This window comes from Dendrobates tinctorius, unplaced genomic scaffold (assembly GCF_039654945.1).
Source record: "Dendrobates tinctorius isolate UK_male_01 unplaced genomic scaffold, ASM3965494v1 ptg000384l, whole genome shotgun sequence".
Taxonomy (NCBI): domain Eukaryota; kingdom Metazoa; phylum Chordata; class Amphibia; order Anura; family Dendrobatidae; genus Dendrobates; species Dendrobates tinctorius.
Genome location: NW_027362050.1, coordinates 2222325 through 2243534, shown reverse-complemented (window position 1 = coordinate 2243534; position 21210 = coordinate 2222325). Strand labels below are relative to the sequence as shown.

The 21210-nt window shown below is 42.8% G+C and overlaps 1 protein-coding gene across 1 annotated transcript in view; it reads left to right on the top strand.

Moving 5' to 3' along the window:
• The window catches only part of LOC141075998 (uncharacterized), a 63768-nt gene that overhangs the window by 14667 nt on the left and 27891 nt on the right, over positions 1-21210 (top strand). The window contains exons 2-3 of the mRNA XM_073563224.1: positions 11915-11998; positions 20769-20842. Of these exons, the coding sequence (XP_073419325.1) occupies positions 20777-20842 (66 nt within the window). The 5' untranslated portion in view covers positions 11915-11998; positions 20769-20776. The remainder of the gene's footprint in view (positions 1-11914; positions 11999-20768; positions 20843-21210) is intronic.

Here is a 21210-nt window from a genome sequence, read left to right as displayed (position 1 = left end):
TGAGTTGGATGAAACTGGTCCGACTAGGGCAAAAAAAGTCGGAGTTTCGTCCGAAACCCGACCCCAATGCAAGTCAATGGGGAATAGAAGTCGGCATTGAGTGGATGAATGTCATCCGCTCAATGCCGACTTCTATTTCCCATTGACTTGCATTGGGGTTGGGTTTCGGACGAAACTCCGACTTTTTTTGCCCTAGTCGGACCAGTTTCATCCAACTTAAATTTTGTTTCATGAAACCCGATCCGACCAAAGTCGCTCAACTCTACTTAACAGCAATTTTCCTTCTGGCATTAATTATTGTACTTTTAGTTGTAAGGGGGCTAATCACATCCCTATTGCCAAACACCATTTTCTTGTGTGCAAAAAGTCACTACATTTTTACATAATACAAATTTGGATCTAAATAATCTAAAATAAAGAAAAAAAAAAGGTGTACTCCCTCTTTAAATCTCCTTCTCTGGTGGTCCTCGTCTGCTCTATATGTGATGGCGGGCCACCTTGCTTATGGTATCAGTCTTTAGCCTCAGCGGTTAAGTGCAGACATTCCCATTGAGGCCACTGATTAGTTGTAGCGGTGTCTTATTACTGGGACATAAGAGTGGGGACCACCGGATCGTTGTCATTGGCGGCGCAAGTGGTAATTTTTACGCATTTCTTTATTTTAGTAGATCCGTCCATTCTCTTTGACAATTTTTTTTTTTTTTTTAAATCCCAGAAAGTTCCTTTTAAAGGGTTGTCCCCATCTTGTTAAAAGAGTAAAATTGCAATATGCTGGTCACCACAAACAACTTTTAAATTTACCTCTTATTAAAAATCTCCATTCTTAAGAATAATGGATTTGTAATTATGTAACTTACTACTCATTGCCTATCAGCCGTGGCCAGCCTCTTAGGCAAGGAATGCGGCTTACAAGCTGGATCCGGATAGATTTATTTAGTCTCTCTGAGAGCAAATACAGGTGCATCTCACAAAATTAGAATATCATCAAAAAGTTAATTTTAATTCTTCAATACAAAAAGTGAAACTCATATAGAGTTATTACAGAGTGATCTATTTCAAGTGTTTATTCCTTGTGGTGTAATGACCACTGTGTCCACTAGGGGGCACTGTGTGGATGTCCTAGGAGAAAGGATGAATGGCAGAAACATGAAGGACCGTTATGTATCTCAAGGTGGGTGGCCTTGAGATGGAGACTGATGCATTTATTGACCAGCAGTGATACTGCTGAGGTGTCGTTTCTACTTGTTAGGGAGAAGTCTCCAGGTAACTAGAGAGTTGGGTGGGCCTGGTTACCTACAAACCCACCCAAGGGATGTGTCGGGAAACGCCTGTAGTAAAGATGTGTGAGTGCTTGAAGGACCTGTGATGAGGTCATAGCCATGTGACCCGGTGGGCGTGGCTACGGACCATATAAGGCAGCCAGGGTAGGTCACATGTGGTGTATACAGGGACCTGGTTGGTCCAGAGCAGAATGTCCCGCTAGGAGAGTTGTCTCCTGCCACACAGCAAGAGAAGTGGCTGTGTTGAATGGTTGCCAGCGTCTGGGAGTTCCCAGAGGAAGGAAAGGAACGTCTGCAGTGAGGTGTAACTGCCATGAGGTAAACCCTGAGAGAGGTGAGGAATCTGTGAGGCTGAAGAGCCTGAGTACTGGACATTGAGACCCTGTGTGACCATAGGCTTAACAGAGGACAGCTCTGTAATGGACGCTATGCTGATGATATGAGCTGTATGTTATTGGTCACGGTTTATGCTGCATAATAAACCGCAGGGACTGATATAGCTTTATGAAAACCTGTGCCGGACGTGATTATTCGCTGCCAAGCGACTGTTCCCCAACCCTGAATGACAGCGCTACCTCACAGCCTGTTAATGTTGATGATTATGGCTTACAGCCAATGAAAACCCAAAAGTCATTATCTCAGTAAATTAGAATAGAATAGGTCCCAGAGTCTGGAGGAAGAGTAGAGAGGCCACAACCCAAGCTGCTGGAGGTCTAGTGTGAAGTTTCCACAATGACAGGGATGATTTGGGGAGCCATGTCATCTGCTGGTGTAGGTCCACTGTGTTTTACCAAGACCAAAGTCAGCGCAGCCGTCTACCAGGAAATTTTGGAGCACTTCATGCTTCTCTCTGCCGACAAGCTTTTTGGAAATGGATATTTCATTCTCCAGCAGGACTTGGCACCTGTCCACACTGCCAAAAGTACCAATACCTGGTATAAAAACAACAGTATCACTGTGCTTGATTGGCCAGAAAACTCGCCTGACCTTGTCAGGTAATGTCAAGAGGAAGATGAGAGACACCAGACCCAACAATGCAGACGAGCTGAAGGCTGCTATCAAAGCAACCTGGGCTTCCATAACCCCTCAGCAGTGAAACACGCTGATCGCCTCCATGCCACGCCGCATTGGTGCAGTAATTGATGCAAAAGAGGCCCTGACCAAGTATTGACGGCATTTACTGAATATACATGTCAGTTGGCCAATATTTCGGATTTTAAAATCATTATTCAATTCTCTCAGCCACTAGATCGTACACCTGAGAGGCCCGTCCCCCATCCCCCCCGACACTATGAGGCCATATGTCAATGATATAGCATGTGCTGGTGCCTGTGGTTGGAAACATAAATGTTCAAAAGAGGTGGACACGTGGAGCAGCCCACCCCCCCCAGAGCCAGGGACCTAATGTAACATTGAAGTTGAAAGTATTGTAGCCAATATCTTGGCACTCGTCCCTTGTCTCCCAAGATTTCCTCCAAGGACTTGATACCAGACTGACTAGTCACATGCTTAATACGCGGTATAGATCCCTGAATGATAGGAGGAATTGTAGAAGTTGATCCTGTAACACAGTGGGGAGCTGGGGATTATCAACCAGAGGGGTCAAGGGTCCAGGTATGTTTGCCAGCGAGAAACGCTTTGCAAAACGTCTCCAAGCAAGTGCTATGGAATGCAAAGTAGGAGAGATATCGATCTTCCCCAAGTTAATTTCATATGGCAACCAAAACACCCCTTGATATAAATTCGGAGATATTTCATGTTCGATGTCCACCCAAAGTTTAGATGTCTTATTATTTAAAAGATCTAGTATGCAGTTTTTAATATTCGCCGCATAATATGCCCGCAAGTCTGGAAGTCCCGCTCCTCCATTGTCCCGCAAGTCTGGAAGTCCCGCTCCTCCATTGTCCCGCAAGTCTGGAAGTCCCGCTCCTCCATTGTCCCCCAAGTCTGGAAGTCCCGCTCCTCCATTGTCCCCCAAGTCTGGAAGTCCCGCTCCTCCATTGTCCCGCAAGTCTGGAAGTCCCGCTCCTCCATTGTCCCGCAAGTCTGGAAGTCCCGCTCCTCCATTGTCCCGCAAGTCTGGAAGTCCCGCTCCTCCATTGTCCCGCAAGTCTGGAAGTCCCGCTCCTCCATTGTCCCGCAAGTCTGGAAGTCCCGCTCCTCCATTGTTCCGCAAGTCTAGAAGTCCCGCTCCTCCATTTTCTTTGTGTCTAACTAGTTGGGCATGACTCACGCGCGAGCCGCCAATGTGCCATACAAATTTTCTCATTATCTTGCGTAACCTATCAAAAAAGGGGTTTTTCTATATCCCATGGAATGGCCTGAAAGAAATATAGTATTTTAGGGCAGACTATCCATCTTAAGGGCATTTATTCTCCCAAACCAAGAGAGTGGAAGACTATAGGGCATGTCACACTAAGAGATATCGCTAGCAATATCGCTATAACTAGTGAAGTTATAGCGATATTGCTAGCGATATCTCTGTGTCTGATACTTACCTCCGACCGGCTCCCCCGCTGGTTATCGCTCATCGCGCGAGAACGTCCTGGACCGTTTCTCGTCGTCAGCTTCCTGTGGCGCTTCCTGCTGTGAGGACGAGCGACGCGTGGAGCCGGGCGGGAGGACGCAGGATCGCCTGGTGTGACAGGTAAGTAGCGATCCCCGTCCCCAGCGATGTCTGAGGATCTATTTTCTGAGGAAATATTTGTCTGAGGATCTCTAGGGATACTGATACCTAAATATTTAATAGAGTGTTGGCTCCAGCTAAAAGAAAAATTGGACTTGAGTCTGTCTACTTCATACTCTGATAAGGTTATATTAAGGATTTCTGGAGGTTCAGCTTAAAATTACTCAACCTATTGAATCTACCGAATTCTTTCAATATAGATGGGAGACTAATTCTGGGAGAGGAGAAGTACATTAGAAGATCGTCTGCGAACAGGGCTAATTTACCGTATGTTCTGTATGACCCTCCCAAATCCCCTTTATAGACAGGTTTTGCATAAGAGCATTTGCCAATGATTCCATTACTAAGATATACAGATACGGAGACAACGGGCAGCCCTGCCTAGTCCCATTTCTTATTGTAAATGGAGCTGACAGGTGTCCATAAGACAACCCGTTTTAAAAATATAATAAATTTATTTCATTTTTTAAGTTTATTTGCTGATAGATCTTCTTTAAAGAATATGTATAAGGCAAGTTTAAAAGAGATTTTTACTGCAATTCTTACGTGAATTTTCAAAGAAAGTACATCAGTCTCACCAGGTCAAATTTTCTAAAGTTGTGCTTTTAGACTAAAATTTGTGGTGATTTGGAAAATCAGAAACCAGGTTTCAATGTACAGTGGTATGATAAAGTGTTTGCCCCCTTCCTGATTCCCTATTCTTTTGCATGTTTGTCACACACAAATGTTTCAGATCATCAAACAAATGTAAATATTAGACAAAGAAAACACAATCACAAAATGCAGTTTATAAACGAAGGTCTTTATTAAAGGGAATCTGTCACCCTTTTTTTTTGACTATCAGCTGCCGGCATTGACATCAGGGGCTTATCTACAGCATTCTGTAATGCTGAAGATAAGCCCCCGATGTAACCTGAAAGATAAGAAAAACACGTTATACTCACCGGAGGGGGCGGTCCGGTCCGACGCCTCCCATCTTCATACGATGTCGTCCTCTTCTTCCCTTCCTGTAGTGGACCCGGTGCAGGCGCACTCCTCTGCCCTGTTGAGGGCAGAGCAGAGTCCTGCAGTGCGCAGGCGTTGGAAGAGGTACGATGCCTGTGCACTGCAGTATTCCGCTCTGCCCTCAACAGGGCAGAGGAGTGCGCCTGCACCGGGTCCACTACAGGAAGGGAAGAAGAGGACGACATCGTATGAAGATGGGAGGCGTCGGACCGGACCGCGACACCCATCGAACCGGACCGCCCCCTCTGGTGAGTATAATCTAATGTGTTTTTCTTATCTTTCAGGTTACATCGGGGCCTGATGTCAATGCCGGCAGCTGAAAGTAAAAAAAAAAAAAAAAAAGGGTGAAAGATTCCCTTTAAGGGAAACAGAAATCCAAACCTACTGGGCCGTGTGTGGGGGAAAAAAAAAATATGATTGCCCGCTAAACCTAATAACTGTTTGGGCCGCCCTTAGCAGCAACAACTGCTATCAAGCGTTTGCGATATCTGGCAATGAATCTTTTACAACGCTCTGGAGGAATTTTGGCCCACTCATCTTTGCAAAATTGTTGTAATTCAGCCACATTGGACAGTTTCCGAACATGAACCGCCTTTTTAAGCTCATGCCACAGCATATCAATCAGAATCAGATTAAGGTCAGGACTTTGACTAGGCCACTCCAAAGTCTTAATTTTGTTTTTCTTAAGCCATTCAGAGGTGGACTTGCTGGTGAGTTTTGGATAATTGCCCTGCTGTATAACCCAAGTGTGCTTCAGCTTTAGGTCACAAACATATGGCTGGACACTCTCCTTCAGGATTTTTTGGTAGACAGCAGAATTCATGATTCCATTTACCACATCAAGTCTTCCAGATCCTGAAGCAGCAATATGGCCCCAGACCATCACACTACCACCACCATATTTTACTGTTGGTGTGATGTTCTTTTTCTGAAATGCTGTGTTATTTCTGCGGAAGTAATGGGACACACACCTTCCAAAAAGTTCAACTTTTGTCTCGTCAGTCCACAGAGTATTCTCCCAAAAGTCTTGGGAATCATCAAAATGTTTTCTGGCAAAACTGAGACAAGCCTTTATGTCCTTATTACTCAGCAGTAGTTTTCGTCTTGGACCCTATCATGCAGGCCATTTTTACCCAGTCTGTTTCTTATAGTGAAGTCATGAACACCGACCTTAACTGAGGCAAGCTGTCTAGCTGTTGAGGAACTTTTGGTCTACTTCATTTTGTCAAGCAGGTCCTATTTAAGTGATTTCTTGATTGAGAACAGGTGTGGTAGTAATCAGACCTGGGAGTGGATAGGGAATTTGAACTCCTCTTGCAAAAAAAAAAAGATACTTAAGAGTTGCTCATCTTCAACATAAAGTTCTATAGGTGACATGAATGGTGTAAAAATAAAAATGGGCATATTCCCCTGTTTTCACCCCCACACTGTCCAGCACAGGTCATTCCGGTAGTTGTTGTCTGGACCAGAAGTGAAGATGTCTTGTTTTTTTCTGTTACCTACCGCTGAGGCCTGTGATTGTCTGCAGCGATCAGGTGAGCGTAAAGGTTCATCACATATATATATATATATATATATATATATATATATATATATATATATATATATATATGCACAATATAACATTGACTTTGCAGAAATAACTAGTAAAACTGTTTTCAGATGGCTGAGCAATTATAAGGCTTTGGACGCATGGTTTTTAAGTAAGTACACCTGCCTCATCAGGTCTATGTACAAATGTGTGCATTTTGAAATCTGTAGACAAATTCACTTCATAAATAGGATTTCTAAACTGAAGGCTAAAATGATCATCGGGTGGTGTGGCGATCATAGCCCTTTAGAAGGAGAGAGGCTTCTCCTGGCGCCTTCGTATTCGACAGTCTCCCCTGTAGACTGCAGAAGGGTTGTGAGCGGACGGTAATTCTCAGTGTAAGACCACAGCCTTTACTTTGTAAAACTATAAGCACAGATAAATTTCTTTTGGTTTTTAGCAACATCCTGTTAAGGAGGAAACAGCAGCTAAATTGATGTCTCTAAGGTGTGTGCCGAGCTGTGGTTCCAGGATTAACCCTTCGCAGTGTAAAGGCTTTTGCTTTTTTTTGTTTTTGCGTTTTCCATACTTTACATTATTATTTAGGTCGTCATTTTCAAGTATGATATTTACCCTTTGCAGTCAATGCCGTTATTGCTTCTGTGCATGTAAAATAATAATAAAAAAGAAGCAACCTTGCAAATGTACCACCTTGTGTTTCGTGCTGCTGAGCGAACTTGTGTCTCCCTAGTAACAGACTACAAACCACGGCTCTGCGTAGTCAGACCTGCCGGCATCGAAATCCTCACCCCTGGCGAATGACCCTTCTCGCTCATTGGCTGATTCTCAGCCTGTTTGGTCACGCAATCATTTCCTAAGAACGCTCGCTCGCTGATTATTTGCTCATCTCAATTGGTCGTTATTTGTACAGAATATTTATTCTCCTCCATAAAGACTTTTATAATACTTGGATGTCAATTTTCAGCCTGTTTTCAGTATTACGTTTCTCGTTTTCAACCACTTTACTTCCTTCCCTAGCAGTTTTTTTTTTTTTTTTTTTGGGGGGGGGGTAATATTCCTCAAATTATATTTTAGAGGTGTGAGAAGTTCCATCATTAAAAAACTACCCTAATTGCTTGGATTGCCGATCAAGATAGGAGCACGGACCGGACCGGCTTAAGTTCCCATCTCAAGTGTTGGAGCCGATACTGTGGAATGTAATGTGATCCTACAGTGATGGCTTCTTCCCCTGGACACAGGAGAGATGCCTGGTCGCCGGGCCGTCCATTGATCCAGGATTGAAGGGAGTCATATTGCGACTGTTAGATAGGTGATAACTTTTTGTGCGGTGTGGGTCTGACCGATGGGATCTGAACTGGTTAGCAGAACGGGGCCGTTGAATGGAACCGCTCGACCACCACGCCATTCGATCCCAATGGGGCTGGTAAGAGCTGCACTCAACTTTTTTTTTTTTTGGCAGCCCTATTGGGAATGAATGGGGCGGCGGTTGGGCATCAGATCTGCTGCTCCATTTTTTAGTGGTGATAAAAATCCCCTTGTCGGGCATTTAAATTCACCATTCTGCCCGTCAGCGCAGCTCTCAGCAGTCCGACCCCCACGATCAGTAAGATATCTTGTGATGACTTGTTTTCACCAGACAACCCTATTACCCACTGAGATCCAGGGTTAGCTCTAAATTAAAAGAAATTTGTACGATTTTTACCAAATCTTCCCTGCAATATCAGATAAGTATTATCTACCTCTTGATTACCTCCGTGCCGCAGCTTCTTTAAACCCCCTCTAGTACCATAAGTGATGATGCTCTATCAACCAGTCACCTGACCGCTGCAGCCGATCACTGTGCTCAGTGGTCACTTCGTAAACATGGACATGTGACCGCTGAGGCCAGCGATTGGCTCCATCAGTCAGGTGACACATGGAGTGGACAGAGTCACTTTTAGAACCAGTATGGACCACCGGAGTGGCGGAGTATGAAAGGAGTAAGTAATGCTTATTTCTATATAGATTTCCTACACTGGGGTAGAGTTTTGTAAAATGATGGAAAATCCCTTTAAATGTGCGTGGTTAATGCGCTGCTTCTTCTGAGTGTGTGACTAGTGCGACGGTTTGGAGATCACCATGATTTTTCTGATGCCGCAGGTTTTGTGCCGCTATCGCAGTGCACGGACTAGTATAAGAAGAAAAAAAACTTATGTTAACGCAAAAGAAGTAAGAATTTTGCAAACAAAGGGACACGCAGAGTTCAGGATGTCGACGATTAGACATTATTATTCATTCCTGTGGTCAGAATGTACTTGGCAATGACGAGTAACCACAAAATATGTTCTTCCCTTAATTTTTAACATAGGGAAGTCGGTGATGCACATTTTTTTTTCCGACCATTTGTTATCCTGCTTGTCCTAAGACTTAGATCCCCATTCATCATGTGGGTTTTTTGTCACTTTTTTTGCCAAAATTCTTCAAAATGGCGCATTTGGCTGAGGAATTTTGCGCAGAATAAAAACCATTTCTTATTTTTTTGTCTTTTAACCTTCTTTATGTCATTTTAGGCCAAAAAGGTCTAATTTCCCACGAAAATGTTGCAAAATTTGCCCAAAATTTCATGCATAAAATCAGTGCAAGGGCAGGCTGGGGTACAATTGCGCCAAATTTTTGTGACTTTTTTTTTTCAAACCTGCAATTTACCTGCTGGTGTAATACACATTGTGACTGAGAGGATCACTTTAACCCTTTCACAGACTTTACCGCACAGGAACGTTGTGTGCATGGATGGAGTGAGCTCAGGAGCTGGGCTCACTCTATATTTGACAGGTTCTGGCTGTGTTACACGGACTATGTACAATAAAGGTCGTAAAGAAGAAGAAAAAAATTCCAAATGCCAGAAATAGCCATTTTCTCGATCCTTTCACCTTCCGAAAACTGAAATAAGAAGCGATCAAGAAGTGCTATGCATCCCAGAATCGTACAAAAATTCCATCACACAGATGCAAAAATTTGGAAACTGATGCAATAATAAAGTAATTACTAGTAGAAGGGGGGGGGGGAAGTGAAACTCAAAAATGGAACCTGACCTGGTTAAGGGGGTTCTATGCTACAGCTGTACTCATGCTATAAGTAAGACAACCATAAGAAAAGTAGAAACTAACTTTGTATGGATGTAAGTTTTCTGTAAATCTTACTTTACTTTTTCAGATGATTGCTGCCTTGGCATGATGACATCTTTTACTAAGAAAATTGCTCTGAAAGGTATCCAAGTCACCAGGTTTTTGCTATGTAATCTGAGAGCAGAGTGATATAGGGACAGAGACCCTGATTCCAGCGATGTATCCCTTACTTGGCACAGTTTTGATGAAATCATTGCTTTTTTTCTGCTGTACATCAACCAGCTGTCTAAATTCTCGGCGCTGTATAACCCCGCCCACACCACTGGTTGGCTGCTTTCTGTGTACACTGTGCATAGGCATAAAGCTGCCAATCGGGGGTGTGGGCGGGGCTATACAGAGCTCAGCATTCAGAGAACTGGTAATCACCTGCAGATAAAACAGTGATTTTATTAAAACTGCAGTAATGAGCCCAGTAAGTGACACATCGTTGGAATCGGTGTCTTTGTCTCTGCATCAGATGGGGTAGAAAAACCTGGTGGCAGATTCCCTTTTAAGGATTTGTACTTGGATAGTAAAAAAAAAAAAAAAAGTTGCATTTGTGGAGTACCGTAGTTGTTTTATAAATCCATATTGACCGCTGAATTTACTATCTATAGCTCCGACAAACAATATAATGATTCTCATGGGAACAAGCCCGGTTTAAAAAAAAAAAAAAAGCCAAAAGAGCCTCCAACTTTCTGTTTTCCATTACTTAATGTTTAACCAGCCTCAAATAAGCAACTTCTGGCTTTTCTCCCATGTTCTCTTCATGTCTGTATCTAAATGTATTTGCTTTTTTTAGGCTTGTATATATTTTTAGGCAGAATTTTTAAAAAAATAGAATATTTAAGGTCATAGTTTGTCTTCTTTAGAGAAACCGGTTTCTAGAATTACTAGATGGAGAATTTTCCATTAAACCGCCAATCTATTTTTATGGAGAGATTCTCACAGTGGTTTTTAATATGGATGAATTTTATAAAAAGGTTTTAGGCTAAACCCTGTCTATAGGATAGGGGCAACTTGCTGATCACTGGGGACCCCAGTGATCCCGAGAGCAGAACTCCCCATCCTGAATGGAGAGGAGCTGCACATGCTTGTTCTCTGCTCTATTCATTGTCTATGGGACTGCTCGACAAAGCCGGGGACCATTTCCGGCAGTCTCATTAACAATGACTGGACCACATGCACAGCTCTGCTCCATTCAAGACCGAGCTGTAAAGCCCCGATCTGTGGATTGCTGAAGATCACAGCAGTCAAACACCAATTGATTGGCAAGTTAATGAATTTGGCAAGTTATTGAATTTGGCATGTCTTACTCGAGCACATCCTTCACCAATAGTTATGTACAAAATGCTCTTTATTAAGGATCTGGGCCTTATAAGTTTATTCTCATCTTCTACTGTATGTTTGGGAGTGCACTGCACCACCTCCTCCTGGTTTCTTGCTTGCTAGTGGCAGTGCACTCCTGAAGCTTGACAGATCGGATCAGCCACATGGCTTAACCATTGGCCCTGAACTGTGCACCCTATAATACTGCAAAAAGATGAAGCTTTGCCTCTCCAGCTTCGGAGGCGCACAGGTGGAACTGGTCAGCATGAGAGCAGCACTTACAAGCTCTTTGCTTTACAGCTTGTAAGTACTGATGAACGAACGTGCTCTGATAAGGTGTTATCTGAGCATGCTCAGGTGCTAACAGAGTGTCGTCGATGTACTAAAAAATGTTTCAGGACCCCGCGGCTGCATGTCTCACTTGTTTGTTAGACAATCCGCACATATATTGCGGCTGTCGAACAGCCGCGAGACATGCAGCCACGGGAACTCGAACATATTTTTCGAGCACGCCAATGACACTCAGCACCAGAGCATGCTCAGATAACACCTTATCAGAGCACGATCGATCACTGCTGATAGCCAACAGGGGTGGCCGGTAATGTAAGCAGGGAGGAGTAAACTATACAATTTAAAAAAAAATCCATTTGTTCTTGAGAATTGAGAGGATAATTAATGCAAGGAGGTAAAGTTGCTTGTTTTTACGAGCAATGTTCCCCATTTAAGAAGTTGAGACTTTTCATGTTATTAAATATAAATGAAAAAAGGATGAGTGGGGGAAAAAAAACATTAAAATTCTGTTAGTCTGAAAGAATTGCCTAAATGATCCTGAATGAATCCTTCCATTGACTGTTACCCTCACTTAGAAGATTTTTTTGTTCTTTATGGTCTAAAAGTTTTGATTTCATTTTTGTTTTAGGGCTCTTTTGAGTTTCTTCTGAGTCCCAAGATTGTGTACATACTCACATTAGCCCGTTTCTCTTATGGACAGCAAAAAATACAGGTATGAGATTGATCTTACAAATTGTATTGTATAAATTTCCAATATGGAGGCCTTCCCATGACATTGTGGTTTAATAACGTCTTCTAGGCTTACCAGTTGGTAAAAGTTATATTTTCCTTTTTTGCCACATTGTGGAAAAATTCCCACTGTCAGTCGGACAAATGAACAATGAGGAGAGAAATATAACTGCTGCCAGCGGCTTATCTTCCATAATAGTAAAAGATTGGGCATGTTGATATCCAACATGTCAGATCCTTCTCTCAATGGACATCTGCTGTGGTGGGAGAGTGAGCACAGCCCCATAGAGATTATGCACTGCTCAAAAAATAAAGGGAACACGTAAACAAAAGAATATAACCCCAAGTAAATCAAACTTCTGTGAAATCAAACTGTCCACTTAGGAAGCAACACTGATTGACAATCAATTTCACATGCTGTTGTGCAAAAGGAATAGGCAACAGGTGGAAATTATTAGCAATTATCAAGACACCCTTAATAAAGGAGTGGTTCTGCAGGTGGGGACCACAGACCACATCTCGGTACCAATGCTTCTGGCTGATGTTTTGGTCATTTTTGAATGTTGGTTATGCTTTCACACTCGTGGTAGCATGAAACGGACTCTACAACCCACACAAGTGGCTCAGGTAGTGTAGCTCATCCAGGAGGGCACATCAATGCGAGCTGTAGCAAGAAGGTTTGCTGTGTCTGTCAGCGTAGTGTCCAGAGGCTGGAGGCCCTACCAGGAGACAGGCCAGTACACCAGGAGATGTGGAGGGGGCTGTAGGAGGGCAACACCCCAGCAGCAGGATCGCTACCTCTGCCTTTGTGTAAGGAGGAACAGGAGGAGCACTGCCAGAGCCCTGCAAAATGACCTCCAGCAGGCCACAAATGTGCATGTGTCTGCACAAATGGTTAGAAACGGACTCCATGACGATGGTCTGAGGGCCCAACGTCCCCAAATGGGGGTTGTGCTCACAGTCCAACACCGTGCAGGATGCTTGGTATTTGCCACAGAACACCAGGAATGGCAAATTCGCCACATGTGACAGAGTCTGGAGATGCCTGCTGCCTGCAACATTCTTCAGCATGACCGGTTTGGCAGTGGGTCAGTAATGGTGTGGGGTGGCATTTCTTTGGAGGGCCGCACAGTCCTCCATTTGTTCGCCAGAGGTAGCCTGACTGCCATTAGGTACTGAGATGAGATCCTCAGACCCCTTATGCTGGTGCAGTTGGCCCTGGGTTCCTCCTAATGCAGGACAATGCGAGACCTCATGTGGCTGGAGTGTGTCAGCAGTTCCTGCAAGATGAAGGCATTGAAGCTATGGACTGGCCCGCACGTTCCCCAGACCTGGATCCGATTGAGCACATCTGGGACATCATGTCTAGCTCCATCCACCAACGTCACGTTGCACCACAGACTGTCCAGGAGATGACAGATGCTTTAGTCCAGCTCTGGGAGGAGATCCCTTAGGTTTAGTAGACCATCCGCCACCTCATCCGGAGCATGCCCAGGTGTTGTACAGTAGGGAGGTCATACAGGCATGTGGAGGCCACACACAATACTGAGCATCTTTTCCTTGTCTCGAGGCATTTCCACTGAAGTTGGATCAACCTGTAATTTGATTTTCCACTTTGATTTTGAGTATGTCCAAATCCAGACCTCCATGGGATATTCATTTTGATTTACATTGATAATTGTTATGTTTTATTGTTCTGAACACATTCCACTATGAAATGAATAAAGATTTGCAACTGGAATATTTCATTCAGAATTATCTAGGATGTGGTATTTTAGTGTTCCCTTTATTTTTTTTGAGCAGTGTATAAACGGTTGGTCACAGTCTTTGCCTAAAATTCATAGAGGCTGTGATTGACTGTGTGACCCAATCCGCAATGAAATCTAGCAAAAAATATTGCCATACCGTCCATGGGCATTAGAGGAACACATTTTTATTCTCCTAATTAAAGTTAATGATGTGTGGTGATTGCTAGTAAAGAATGCCAAGAAAGTATAACACAGACTGTATGGAAAATATGTAACGGTCCCCCAACTGGACAGGGATAAGGCACAAAGTGATGTCACAAAACAGTACATGGATAATAAATGCCACAGTGATGTCACAGTACGGGGATAATACACAATGATGTCACAGTACAGGGATGATACACAATGATGTCACAGTACAGGGATGATACACAGTGATGTCACAGTACAGGGAGAATACACAGCGATGTCACAGGACAGGGAGAATACACAGCGATGTCACAGTACAGGGAGGATACACAGCGATGTCACAGTACAGGGATGATACACAGCGATGTCACAGTACAGGGATGATACACAGCGATGTCACAGTACAGGGAGAATACACAGCGATGTCACAGTACAGGGAGAATACACAGCGATGTCACAGTACAGGGAGAATACACAGCGATGTCACAGTACAGGGAGAATACACAGCGATGTCACAGTACAGGGATGATACACAGCGATGTCACAGTACAGGGAGAATACACAGCGATGTCACAGTACAGGGAGAATACACAGCAATGTCACAGTACAGGGACGATACACAGCGATGTCACAGTACAGGGACGATACACAGCGATGTCACAGTACAGGGACGATACACAGCGATGTCACAGTACAGGGACGATACACAGCGATGTCACAGTACAGGGACGATACACAGCGATGTCACAGTACAGGGATGATACACAGCGATGTCACAGTACAGGGATGATACACAGCGATGTCACAGTACAGGGAGAATACACAGCGATGTCACAGTACAAGGAGAATACACAGCGATGTCACAGTACAAGGAGAATACACAGCGATGTCACAGTACAGGGAGAATACACAGCGATGTCACAGTACAGGGAGAATACACACAGTGATGTCAAAGTACAGGGAGAATACACACAGTGATGTCACAGTACAGGGAGAATACACACAGTGATGTCACAGTACAGGGATAATACACACAGTGATGTCACAGTACAGGGAGAATACACACAGTGATGTCACTGTCTAGGGAGAATACACAGTGATGTCACTGTCTAGGGAGAATACACACTGTGATGTCACCGTACAGGGAGAATACACACAGGGATGTCACAGTATAGGGAGAATACACAGCAATGTCAGTCTAGGGAGACTTTACTGTAAGAGCAGTGAGTTATGGAACTCTCTGCCATATGATGTTGTAATGAGTGATTCCCTACTAAAATTTAAGAAGGGACTGGATGCCTTTCTTGAAAAGTATAATATTACAGGGTATATACACTAGTTTCCTTAGTGTTGCGTTGATCCAGGGAGCTAGTCTGATTGCCGTATGTGGAGTCGGGAAGGAATTTTTTTCCCCAATGTGAAGCTTACTGACATGGGTTTTTTTTTGCCTTCCTCTGGATCAACATGTTAGGGCAAGTTAGGATAGGATATGGGTTGAACTAGATGGACTTAAAGACTCCCTTCAACCTTAATAACTATGTTAGTATGTTAGAATACACACAGTGATGTCCCAGTATGGAGATAATACACACAGTGATGTCCCAGTATGGAGATAATATACACAGTGATGTCCCAGTACGGAGATAATACACACAGTGATGTCACAGTACAGAGAGAATACACACAGGGATCTCACAGCACAGAGAGAATACACACAGGGATCTCACAGTACGGAGATAATACACACAGTGATGTCACAGTACAGAGAGAATACACACAGGGATGTCACAGTACAGAGAGAATACACACAGGGATGTCACAGTAGAGAGGTGTTAAAATAGCATAATGAACCAATAACACACAGAGACATCACAAAAAAGGATAAGAGATACAACATCCTAGTACTAGTGGATACAAAATCCTAGTTTTCCACTTTTCCCCGTGTGTTACACGTTGTAGCGAGACGCATCCTTCAGATTTCTGTGGTTTTACCATTTCTTGTAACTCATTTCATCATGAGAATTGTATTCTGCACATTAAGCACAAATGAGATGAAAGTGGGTCTGTTTATATCCCGGCCCTCTCTGATGTCCATAATGTCCTGTCACATCGGGAATCATCCCACACACATTTCTGTCCAGTGATTCATTGCATCCATTGCCCCCCTCTCCAAAGTCTGGTCCTGCTTAACCATTGATGTGTAAAGCTGCTCGAGACGCCGTGAAATGTTACATTTGCATCATGAGCAGCTGGGAATTCTGTTTGCAGGGGACCTTACTACTCCTTACTACTACGTCATAACGATCCAATTAAAGACATTTATCATTATTAAAGGACCTATTGTTTAAATCTATATTTTTTTGTGTTACATGTATTATTAATCTTAGACTTTCACACTCGCTACTTGGGTTTTTTAGACTCGTACTTTGTTCTTTGAGGAAGAGTTTTCAGCAGTCTCATTATTTTCAAAGGCAGGATTAAAATGACAGGTAACACCTCTACACACAGCTGTTAACGCAGGATCCACCATTTACCATAGGCGACTTCTCCCTTCACAATGACTTTTGCACACTCTCATTAGATGCCTCAATACTAAAGCTAGGGTTAGAGTCTGTTCTTTGTGGCTATATACAAACGTATACTCTCCAACCTCAGCAACGCCGTTCCAGCAATGTCAGAGCTGCTGTCATGTGACTGCTGCAGGAGTGGCAAATTTAAACAACAGATTAGAATAAAAATAAGAGCAAAAATTGACACGTACTCTTTTAAATTCCATAAAATTGAATTTCATACTGTAAGCAGGAAAAATATTAGCGGTACAATTTTCTCTGTCCCTGCTCACCAATGATCTCTACAATCCAGATGTGAAGGAGAGCTGAACCCCAATGAATTACTAAAGTGATTTCCTTGTATGTGCTTTACTCCCTATCTGCAGCTTGTTTTTTGTCAGCACTCTTTAAGAACTTAGATGCTTTCCCCACTCTCCGCTTTCTGATCTGTTGTGTACTTTGTGGGGGAAAGCAGAGAGAGTAGTTAGCGTACAGGAATTAGGAGACCAATTGTGGACACAGGGTTCTGTCCATAAATCTGTGTACACAAATGCACAATTTTAAAGAGACTTGCCCATGGTAAGACCCGAATCCAGCCAGAAATACTGAAATAAAAGATTTGTTCCGTGAGTCATCTGTTCTGGGCTTCTATGTGTCATTTCTAAGTGTCTATATATTCCAAATTCACCCGGACAAGATCTTGTATCAGAAGAAGGACAAAATGTTTGCAGGATTTAGAGGCTGCCCCCTCCTTGAAGACACGGCATGGTAACATGTTAGACCACATCTGCTGAGCCGTTTCCACTTTGTTTTTCCACAAGCAGAAATTTAAGAAGAGACTTTTTCTTATGGGAGAAACGGATCCATTGTGAACAACAAAGACGAGGCTGAAGCGGTCACTTTGTCCCTTTAAACATGAAAGAATGATAGCGGTCATGGCAAGGGTTAAACATCAAGAGCCAAGGAAGGATATTAAGCAAAATGTCTTATGCCATCTGAGGATTTTGGATTCTTCATTGTGATGAATTGCAGATTGGGAGAAAAAGCGAACTTGGGAAAAGTCCAAACCACTGTGTATATTAGACATTCATACATACGCTCAGCGTTGGCATCGACACAAAGCATAGACCGGCCATGATGTCATTATTTGCAGGAATGGTTTAACAGAGCATCACTTCATTTAAGAAGTCCATGCTGTTCGTCGGGGTCGGCTCCTGATGCTTGGAGCTAAGCGTTTCCTCTGTCTAAAAGTGAAGCGTAGCCACCGTCTAATGAAAAGTTCTGCAACTCCCTGATAGACTTTGTACACGGATTTCTCAGTCTTCCAGATCTCTGCTTGCAGTCAGGAATAACAACCTTGACCCGTTTGCTTTCAGGGCTGCAAACCTGTACGGTTCAGTTCATGGACACGTCTTAGCAATGTTTTTTTTCACCATTAATTTCAAAAATTAATGGTAAAAAGACTTCAAAAACTCATGAAAAATTCATAAAAACATGCATACTCTACACAGTGGGTTTTCCTGCCAAAATCCACAGCGAAAATGCTACTTGTGAACATGCCCTAAATTTATTAGAGCTCTTGCAGAGGTAAATGCAGGATTACTCAACTTCCTAATAAATCTTCATTAATAATTCCCTATCATTTTGCTGCTGTAGAGCTTGGGTAACACCTTCACCTAGCTGGCTGCTCAGAAAAAGTTGTAGTTTGGTGTCACGGATGTGTCAGATGCAACAGACTGTCGCTCTGCATCTTGCTGCAGAAGGTCTTTGCGTTTGGCATTACAGACACCTCCTTAATCCTTCTGACTCTTGGACCCAACTGCAACCTCCCTTTGGCTCTAGTTGACACACCTGGACCTGGGGGTTTATAAATCCCCAGTCTACTTCAGAGAGTCGCCAGTGATATTCACATTTTTCCCTTGTGAAGGCTTGGAGTTATAGCAGTTGGCTAACTTGTTCTCTGGAGCTGTTTGGTGTTACCTCTGAGTCTGCTCAAGCTAAATTCATTCCTTTTGTCTGTCTACCATTATATCTTTAGTTTACAGTGGGGATAGACCAGTGCCCATCCCCTCCCCTTCACTATCCAGGGCCTAGCTCTAGGGATATACATTGCTTAGGTTCCTGCACTGCGATTGGTGAGAAACCAATTTAGGAATGGTAGGGCAGATAAGGTGTTATCAGATCTGCCTAAGGGTCTCCACTCACCCTTTCCCTTGTGTCTGGACTCCCTTCCCCCCTCATCCCTTCATGTTGCACTTAGTCTTCCCACGCTGAGCGTAACATTTGGTTTCTGCTCACCAAAACAGGCTATTTCATCAGCACTCTACTTCTGGGACTAGGCTCTCTCTGCTCTCCCAATCCATTCTATTAGTGTTAGAAATGGCAACGGAAAGGAGATTTTATACAGCAGATGAGTGTGGAGAGTGGGGAAAGCATGTATGTTCTAAAGGAGAGCTGTCAACATAGGCTGCAGATAGGGGGGAAAGTAGATGATTCATGAGAGCACACACAAACCTCAGTGTATGTTACTAGGAGGGACATGACCATGAGAGGAGAAAGCAAAAAGTCGGAACAAGCTACAAACTGCATATCAGGAGGTCTGAAAATGAATGGAGGAATGAAGATTGCAAACTGAAACTTACAAGAAAAAGAATGTAATAAGTACATAGATTAATAACTAAAAGTATTCATTCAAACTCTGTGGGTTTACCAACCAGCAACACCAGGGTAATACATGTCCTGTTTTCTCGATATATTTCTGCATTTTATATAACAAGACTATATGGCTCAACTCAACAGGCCGCTCTGCTGCAGTCTTTCTAATATATAATTTGTGGTCACTGCTTGTCTTGTATTTTCCTGTTTTGATTCCAACCCCTTCTGTAAGGGCTATAATTTGGGGCTGTTTTTCCCAAACTCCTCTTTTTGTAACCCAATAAAAGTTGTTTTATACATAAAATAGACTTAGAATGTAACGTGTGTCATCTGAAGTCATTGGTGTGTGGTTTATTATTTAATTTTTTATTTGTAGTTTACATACAACCCCATTTTTATTCCTTCAGGCTCAGTCTTAATCCGTAGTTCTCATCCTGAATTTTATTCCTTTTACTACGCTTTGCTAAAAAATCACATGATGCAGAGCATCAATGATCTGCTAGAGCCAGTGCCTTCTGGGATGACTGTGATTATCATTCTCTTTATATTGTACTAAGTAAATGACTGTTATAAGATCACATCCAGGAAGCTGAACTGTGATTTCCATCACTAAAACTGTGTGACAGGAGCTGTGCAATCATCATCAGTAACGGTGATAAGTGTGGATTAAGTGTGTGGTGCAGTCCATGCAATTTCACAGGCGGTTCTGGTTCCTGAGATGGTAACTTTCTACAGTGAACGTAAAGGCATGTATTTCTCAGGGGATCGCAATCTGATCAAAATGAGGAGAATTATATAATCAACTAAATAACGTAGTACAAACTGATTTATGTATTTTGGGAATTAGTGACGGGATAAGTTAAAAAACTTAGTGCTACTTTCACTTTTGTATTTTTCTTTTCATATATTGATCTTTTTTTTTTACGATGTGATGTACAGACATAAACAGTAAAATAACAAAGTATGACCTAACAATTAACAAAGATATCTCTAGGGTCCTTCTTCATAATAAATAGATGGGGTAAGGTGCTTTGACACTCAGGACAGGAATTACATTTCTAACTTTAATTTTGCCAAAAGTGATGATCGTACATGCTGGGATAAGGTGTTATCTGAGCATGCTCAGGTGCTAACAGAGTGACTTCAGCGTGCTGAAATAATATGTTTGAGTCCCCGCGGCTGCATGCTGTTTGACAGCTGCAACACATGCAGGGATTGCCTAACAAACAGGCAATCGAACAGCTGCGAGACATTCTGCTGCGGGGACTGGGGCATATTTTTTGAGCACACATGGCTTATCTGTACAGGCTGGGACATCACATTACTGTCAACTGTCATTAGGTGAGACAATGATTATCTTCTCCAGAGCAATACTAAGAACCAAGAGTTATCTCCTAATTAGGAAAAGTGGCAGAAAGTATTGTGCCCCCCTCTAATTTCCCTCTAGTCTCATGCCAGGTGACCAGGTATATTATGTGTAAGATTATACTTTTTGGCTTCCACAGCTCATAGGTTACAATAGTGATTGAGAATTGGCACAATATTATCAGTATATGTACTTTCATAATGGGATAACATTATGGTAATTCCTCTCTTGTGTTTTTTTTCCAAGGCTCTGACATGAAGAAAGACATTGAGGCTTTAATAGCACAGGAAAGAGCCGACATAATCAGCAAATATGAGCGGGTATGTGTTCAATAGATGCATGAAACCAGAACGCAGTCCCAAGTCCATGGCTACCAGTTACCGCACACCATGGGTTTGCTACTATTTCTAATGGAAAGTAACATATATACTGACATTTTATCTTTTAAAGTGAGTTTATCACTAAGATCAACCCTCCTAAGTTGTCTACGAGGGCATGTATGTCATAAGAAGATGAATTATACAATACCTTGATATCTTCGATACAATGCTTTATTCCAAAGAAATCCAAGTTTTTCTTAATATGTAAATGAGCTGTTAAGATCTGTGGGCCGAATATAGATCTCCCCAAGAATCTGCCTCCAGAGCTTATTTGAAATGAAAGGGGCATTATCTATGTGAGCCATGTA